Genomic DNA, 8,006 nt, shown 5'->3' with positions numbered 1-8,006 from the left:
TAGGCCCCGACACTGTAGGCCCGGACAGCGCTGTAGGCCCGGACGCTGTAGGCCCCGACACTGTAGGCCCGGACACTGTAGGCCCGGACACTGTAGGCCCCGATACTGTAGGCCCAGACAGCGCTGTAGGCCCGGTGACTGCAAGCCCGGTCACTGCAAGCCCGGTCACTGCAGGCCTGGACACCGCAGGCCTGGACACTGTAGGCCGCAGCAGTCCCGGCCAGTGTAGGCCCGGGTGCCACTTAACAGAGGTTGCTTAGCAACCCGCCTCCCGGCCCGGGTGGCCGCCATTGGTGGAGCGGGAGCAGGTGGGTCGCTGGCTGGGTGAGGTCACGTGGGGCGCGGGGCGGTGACGTCACCTTGTCCATTATTTGGGAGTGAGTAAGTTGGCAACCCCCTACTGCTAACCCTGCTGCTGATCGACAAGTCGCACTTTCAACCGACGCAGATAGCAATGCCTCTGGCAGCTCTGGAATGAACATACTAAACATCCACAGAATAAACAACAAGTCAAAGTTGGACTTCAACCAGCCTGACAGAAACCTTTGTTAAAAGTAAATGTGTTTGCTTGATCGCTAAGGAGGTTTCCAAATTGGGGCTGAACAGGGAGTGGAATAGATAAGTGAGCCGTGGAGAGGGGAAGGAGGGAGTTATTTGCTGTGGGTGGGGAAGTGAAGGAGTTTTCTTGTTGTTTGAGTATAGGAGCAAGGAGGTCATACTGCAGGAAAAGAAACTGCAGATGCTGGTTTAAAGCGAAGGCAGAGTTCGATTTTTGAGTCTAGAAGAAGGGTCTCCATCCAAAACGTCACCCATTCCTTCTCTCCCGAGATGCTGCCTGACCCACTGAGTTACTCCAGCATTTTGAGGTCCTCCTGCAGTTGTACAGGGCCCTGGTGAGACCGCACCTGGAGTATTGTGTGCAGTCCTTAGGTCTCCTAATTTGAGGAAGGACATTTATTGCTATTGAGGGAGTGCAGCGTAGGTTCACCAGGTTAATTCCCGGGATGGCGGGACTGACATATGAGGAAAGAGTGGGTCGACTGGGCTTATATTCACTGGAATTTAGAAGGATGAGAGTTGATCTTATAGAAAAATATAAAATTCTTAAGGGATTGGACAGGCCAGATGCAGAAAAAATGTTCCCGATGTTGGGGGAGTCCAGAACCAGGGGCCACACAGTTTAAGAATAAGGGGTAACCTATTTAGGAGTGAGATGAGGAAAAACATTTTCACCCAGAGAGTTGTGAATCTGTGGAATTCTCTGCCGCAGAAGGCAGTGGAGGCCAATTCGCTGGATGTATTCAAGAGAGAGTTAGATTTAGCTCTTCTCGCTAACGGAATCAAGGTATATGGGGAAAATGCAGGAACGGGGTACTGATTTTGGATGATCAGCCGTGATCACATTGAATGGCGGTGCTGGCACGAAGGGACGAATGGCCTCCTCCTGCACCTATTTTCTATGTTTCTAGTTTTGCATTAAAACAGAAAAGGCCGGGGATATCCAGCACCTCAGGCAGCACTTGTAGGGAGAGATGCAGGTAATGTTCAACGCTGACAACCATTCACTAGCTGGGAAGAGTGACAATAGACAACAGACAATAGGTGCAGGAGGAGGCCATTCGGCCCTTCGAGCCAGCACCGCCATTCAATGTGATCATGGCTGATCATTCCCAATCAGTACCCCGTTCCTGCCTTCTCCCCATACCCCCTGACTCCGCTATCCTTAAGAGCTCTATCTAGCTCTCTCTTGAATGCATTCAGAGAATTGGCCTCCACTGCCTTCTGAGGCAGAGAATTCCACAGATTCACAACTCTCTGACTGAAAAAGGTTTTCCCCATCTCCGTTCTAAATGGCCTACCCCTTATTCTTAAACTGTGGCCCCTGGTTCTGGACTCCCCCAACATTGGGAACATGTTTCCTGCTTCTAATGTGTCCAACCCCTTAATAATGTTATATGTTTCAATAAGATCCCCCTCTCATTCTTCTAAATTCCAGTGAGAATCATCTCAGTGCCGCTGCCTCACGGCGCCAGGTCCCCGGGCCCGATCCCGACCTCGGGCGCTGTCTGTACGGAGTTTGCACGTTCTCCCCGTGACCTGCGAGGGTTTGCCTCCGGGTGCTCCGGTTTCCCAAAGACGCCTGGTGGGGTTTGCAGGTTAATTGTCCTCCTGTAAATTGCCCCTTACTTGGTGTGAAGGGAGCGGATGTGAAAGTGGGTCAAGATGGAGCTAGTGTGAACGGGCGATCGTTGGACAGCACAGCGGCGTGGCCCTGGAGTGCCTTTGAGGAGGGAGTTAGCTGAAAGAGAGAGTCTAAGGTTTTAGATTTATTATTCTCACGTGTACCGAGCGAGGTACAGTGAAGAGCTTTGTTTTGCACGACATCTAACCAGATCAGATAATACTATACATAAATACAATCAAGTCAAACACAAGTCTAACAGGGAGAGCAAAGGGGGAGATACAGAGTGCAGACTATAGTTCTCAGCATTGTAGGGCATCGGTTCCACAGACAAAGTCCAACGTCCGCAATGGGGTAGAGTTGAATCGGACAGTGCCCTAGCTTATGGAAGGGCCGTTCAGAAGGCTGATAACAGAGGGGAAGAAGCTGTTCGTGAGTCTGGTGGTGCGCGCTTTCGAGCTTCAGTACCTTCTGCCGGGCGTGAGCGGGGAGAAGAGGGAATGACCGGGGTGGGACAAGGACACGTCTCTGACGATGTCGGTTGCTTTCCCGAGGCAGCGTGAGGTGTAGATCGAGTCGATGGTGAGAAGACCAGTCTGTGTGCGATGGTCATTTGTTGGCCTGCAACTTCTTTATCCTTCTGGAAGTCGTCTTCAAGGTTGACGAGGCCTTTTCAAAGCAAACGACTCAATTGGTGGGCTTTTCAGCGCGGAGAGGAAGGTAATTGTTGCAGAAGCAAAAATAGACGGGACCACTGAGAAGGTAGCAGGAAACCGGAGATGGAGAATTTAGGAAAGTTCTTGAACAAGGTTGTGGACACGAGACTTTATCTGCGATCAGCATTGCGATCAGGGCTTCTGTTGGAAGAGAGGAACGGGGAACGCTCAAAGAAACGGAGGAGTTTTCCACCGCTGTGGAGAAAGAGCAAGAGATTGGCACTCATTGGAGGAGTCCGTCAAAGAGCTTGCACGGATACAATGGGCCAAATGGCCTCCTTCTGCACTGTGTCCTCCTGTGGGTTCAACACCGTGTGAGCTTGGTGGTCCTATGACATACGTACGTCTTCTTGCACTGCATTTGCGCATTAGCTGGAGGTGGACATGTTGGAGATGGACAGGTGGAGATGGACAGGTGGAGTTGGACAGTTGGAGATGGACAGTTGGAGATGGACAAGTTGGAGATGGACAGGTGGAGATGGACAGGTGGAGATGGACAGGTGGAGATGGATAGGTGGAGGTGGAGATGGACAGGTGGACAGGTGGAGATGGACAGGTGGAGGTGGACAGGTGGAGGTGGACAGGTGGAGGTGGACAGGTGGAGATGGACAGGTGGAGATGGACAGGTGGAGGTGGACAGGTGGACAGGTGGAGATGGACAGGTGGAGATGGACAGGTGGAAGTGGACAGGTGGCAGGTGGAGATGGACAGGTGGAGATGGACAGGTGGAAGTGGACAGGTGGCAGGTGGAGATGGACAGGTGGAGATGGACAGGTGGAGATGGACAAGTTGGAGATGGACAAGTTGGAGATGGACAAGTTGGAGATGGACAAGTTGGAGATGGACAGGTGGAGGTGGACAGGTGGAGATGGACAGGTGGAGATGTTGGGACAAGTTGAAGATGGACAGGTGGAGATGGACAGGTGGAGATGGACAAGTTGGAGATGGACAGGTGGAGATGGACAGTTGGAGATGGACAGATGGACAGGTGGAGATGTTGGGACAAGTTGGAGATGGACAGGTGGAGATGGACAGTTGGAGATGGACAGATGGACAGGTGGAGATGGACAGGTGGAGATGGACAAGTTGGAGATGGACAAGTTGGAGATGGACAGGTGGAGATGGACAGGTGGAGATGTTGGGACAAGTTGAAGATGGACAGGTGGAGGTCCCATCCTACCACCAGGTGAAGGTGAACTTGTAGAGGAACTCGCAGGACCGGGTGAGGAAGCCTTTCACCGTCTCCAGAGGTTTGCAGGAGGTATGGTAACCCCTCTTCTCGATGTCCACCTTGATGCAGTGCAGGAGGTCGGAGACGGAAGGCGAGGCCTTCCAGGGTCCGAACCTCACCACCGACTCCCACCCCGTGTCCATCCCGCTGACCGCCTCACGACACCTGGCCACGTCCTCCTCGTTCCTGACCACGCACACGGTCACGGTGGACTGGCGGGAGGCCACGGCCTCGGCACGGGCCACCCTCACCATCACCTCGATGTTCTCCTGGTAGTTGGGCACCCTGGCCAGGAACTGCCGCCGGCCCACCACCTCGCCGAAGAACTTGGGCGTGTCCTCCAGCAGCTTGACCAGCGGCTCGATGTCGTAGTACCGGGCCTCCTGGTAGACCTCTTCGGCCAGGTGAGGGGGAGGGTCTTTGCCGCGGAGATACTCCAGCACGTGTTGGAAGTAGGTCCCGTCACGGTCCACGAAGTATCTCCCCTCCGCGTCCATCCTGGCCCTCGACTGCCCATTGACCATCTCAGCCAACTTGGACCCCGGACACCTCTTCAAGGTGCCGAGTGTAGTCCAGAAGAGATGACCGCCAATGTTCAGGCCTACCACCGACGAGGCCTAATGCAAACACAGAACAGAACACAGAGTATAAGAAGATAACTGCAGATACTGGTACAAATCGAAGGTATTTATTCACAAAATGCTGCAGTAACTCAGCAGGTCAGGCAGCATCTCGGGAGAGAAGGAATGGGTGATGTTTCAATAGACAATAGACAATAGGTGCAGGAGGAGGCCATTCGGCCCTTCGAGCCAGCACCGCCATTCAATGTGATCATGGCTGATCATTTCAATCAGTACCCCGTTCCTGCCCTCTCCCCATACCCCCTGACTCCGCTATCCTTAAGAGCTCTATCTAGCTCTCTCTTGAATGCATTCAGAGAATTGGGCTCCACTGCCTTCTGAGGCAGAGAATTCCACAGATTGACTGAAAATGTTTTTCCTCATCTCCGTTCTAAATCACGTACTGTCTTCCCAGTGACTAGTTTGAACACAACAAAAGCTTCTCACTGTACCTCGCTCGGTACGCATGACAATAAACTATACTAAACCAGTCCCACCAACAACTAGAGAGCAGTCCTGAACTACTATCTACCACATTAGAGATCTTTGATCGGACTTTACTGGCTTTGTCAATATTCTAAAACTCGTTTGTTCGTTTGTTTGTTCCTGAACCACAGCCAAACCGGTGCACGATAACCTGATAATCTCAGGCCCACCTTACTCACCATCGTCCCTTTGGTGACAATGGAAGAAGTTTCATTGAAATCGGTTATATTTTTAAAGTTATTCACATTTTAAAGTTTAAATCTATCTCCTAGGGAGGGAGGGGGGAGGTAGGGAGGGGGGTGGAGGGAGGGGGGGAGGTGGAGGGAGGGGGGTGGAGGGAGGGGGGAGGTGGAGGGAGGGAGGGAGGGGGGTGGAGGGAGGGAGGGAGGGGGGTGGAGGGAGGGAGGGGGTGGAAGGAGGAAGGGGTGGAGGGAGGGAGAGGGGGTGGTGGGAGGGGGGGAGGGGTTTGGAGGGAGGGAGGGGGTGGAGGGAGGGGGTTGGAGGGAGGGGATGATGGGGGTTGAGGGGGATGGAGTGGAGGGAGGGAGGGGGTTGGAGGGAGGGAGGGGGTGGAGGGAGGGAGGGGGTTGGAGGGAGGGAGGAGGGTGGAGGGAGGGAGGGGGTGGAGGGAGGGAGGGGGTGGAGGGAGGGGGTTGGAGGGAGGGGATGATGGGGGTTGAGGAGGATGGAGTGGAGGGAGGGAGGGGGTTGGAGGGAGGGAGGGGGTGGAGGGAGGGAGGGGGTGGAGGGAGGGGGTGGAGGGAGGGAGGGGGTGGAGGGAGGGAGGGGGTGGAGGGAGGGGGTTGGAGGGAGGGGATGATGGGGGTTGAGGGGGATGGAGTGGAGGGAGGGAGGGGGGTGGAGGGAGGGAGGAGGGGGATGGAGTGGGGGGGAGAGGGGGGAGGGGGGGAAGGAGAGGGAGAGAGGGAGGGCCTGTTTCAACACTGTATCACTCGATGACTCTATGACTCTATTCCAATCCATTACTTATTTATTTCTGTGTACTGAGGTACAGTGAAAAGCTTTTTTGTTGCGTGCTATCCAGCCAACAGAAAGACGATGCCTAATTATGATCAGGCCGGCCACAGTGTTCAGACACAGGATAAAGGGAATAATCTTTAGCGCAAGAGAGATTCCAGTGAAGTCAAGTTCACAAGTGATAGGAGCACAATTAGGCCATTCGGCCCATCAAGTCTACTCGCCATTCAATCAAGGCTGATCTATCTCTCCCTCCCAACCCCATTCTCCCGCCTTCTCCCCGTAACCCCTGACACCTGTACACCTAAAGGGTTAGGGTTACAATCGAGCCGTCTACAGTGAACAGATACAAGATAAAGGGAGTAACGTTTAGTGCAAGGCAAAGTCCAGTAAAGTCCGATTAAAGATAGTCCAAGGGTAGGGGTCGCCATCTACCTCACTCCCAAATAAGGGACAAAGTGACGTCACCGCCCAGCGCCCCACATGACATCACCCAGCCAGCGGCCACGTGCTCCCGCTACACCAATAGCGGCCGCCCGGGCCGGGAGGCGGGTTGCTACACAACCTCAGTTCGGCGGCTTCCGGGCCTCCGGGCCTACAGTGTCCGGGCCTACAGTGTCCGAGACTACACAGTCTGGACCTACGCTGTCCGGGCGTACAGTGTCTGGGCCTACTGTATCCGGGCCTACAATGTCGGGGCATAGAGTGTCCGGGCCTACAGTGTCTGGGCCTACTGTATCCGGGCCTACAATGTTGGGGCCTACAGTGTCCGGACCTACAGTGTCTGGGCCTACTGTATCCGGGCTTACAATGTTGGGGCCTACAGTGTCCAGGCCTACAGTGTCCGGGCCTACAGTGTCCGGGCCTACAGTGTCCGGGCCTACAGTGTCTGGGCCTACTGTATCCAGGCTTACAATGTTGGGGCCTACAGTGTCCAGGCCTACAGTGTCCGGGCTTACAGTGTCCGGGCCTTACAGTGTCCGGGCCTACAGTGTCTGGGCCTACTGTATCCGGGCCTACAATGTTGGGGCCTACAGTGTCCGGGCCTACAGTGTCTGGGCCTACTGTATCCGGGCTTACAATGTTGGGGCCTACAGTGTCCAGGCCTACAGTGTCCGGGCCTACAGTGTCTGGCCTACAGTGTCCGGGCCTACCAGTGTCTGGGCCTACTGTATCCAGGCTTACAATGTTGGGGCCTACAGTGTCCAGGCCTACAGTGTCCGGGCTTACAGTGTCCGGGCCTACAGTGTCCGGGCCTACAGTGTCTGGGCCTACTGTATCCGGGCCTACAATGTTGGGGCCTACAGTGTCCGGGCCTACAGTGTCTGGGCCTACTGTATCCGGGCTTACAATGTTGGGGCCTACAGTGTCCAGGCCTACAGTGTCCGGGCCTACAGTGTCTGGGCCTACTGTATCCAGGCCTACAATGTTGGGGCTAACAGTGTCTGGGCCTACAGCGTCCCCCGGGCCTAATACGGGACAAGGGCGGTCCCATTACGGGACAAACCAATTTAGCCCAAAATACGGGATGTCCCGGCTAATACGGGACAGTTGGCAACCCTATCCAAGGGTCTCCAATGAGGTAGATGGGAGATCAGGACCGCTCTCTAGTTGGTGAGAGGATGGTTCAGTTGCCTGATAACAGCCGGGAAGAAACTGCCCCTGAATCTGGAGGTGTGCGTTTTCACACTTCTGTACCTCTTGCCCCGATGGGAGAGGGGAGAAGATGGAGTGGCCGGGGTGAGACTGTCCGTGATGATGCTGCTGGCCTTGCCGAGGCAGCGTGAGGTAGT

At 54.8% G+C, this 8,006-nt stretch overlaps 1 protein-coding gene across 1 annotated transcript; it reads right to left on the bottom strand.

The window, feature by feature from the left end:
* Positions 1 to 4,074: 4,074 nt before the first annotated feature.
* LOC144595415 (BTB/POZ domain-containing protein KCTD14-like) lies at positions 4,075 to 5,417 on the bottom strand. The gene is made up of 2 exons (XM_078402917.1): positions 5,406 to 5,417; positions 4,075 to 4,746 (listed from the first exon to the last, which is right to left on the bottom strand). Exons 1-2 carry the CDS (start codon positions 5,415 to 5,417, stop codon positions 4,075 to 4,077), a joined length of 684 nt encoding a protein of 227 aa, XP_078259043.1.
* Between the last annotated feature and the right edge of the window lie 2,589 nt (positions 5,418 to 8,006).

The sequence above is a fragment of the Rhinoraja longicauda genome, chromosome 7, assembly GCF_053455715.1.
Source record: "Rhinoraja longicauda isolate Sanriku21f chromosome 7, sRhiLon1.1, whole genome shotgun sequence".
In the NCBI taxonomy this organism is placed as follows: domain Eukaryota; kingdom Metazoa; phylum Chordata; class Chondrichthyes; order Rajiformes; family Arhynchobatidae; genus Rhinoraja; species Rhinoraja longicauda.
This window is presented reverse-complemented; position numbering and strand designations above follow the sequence as displayed.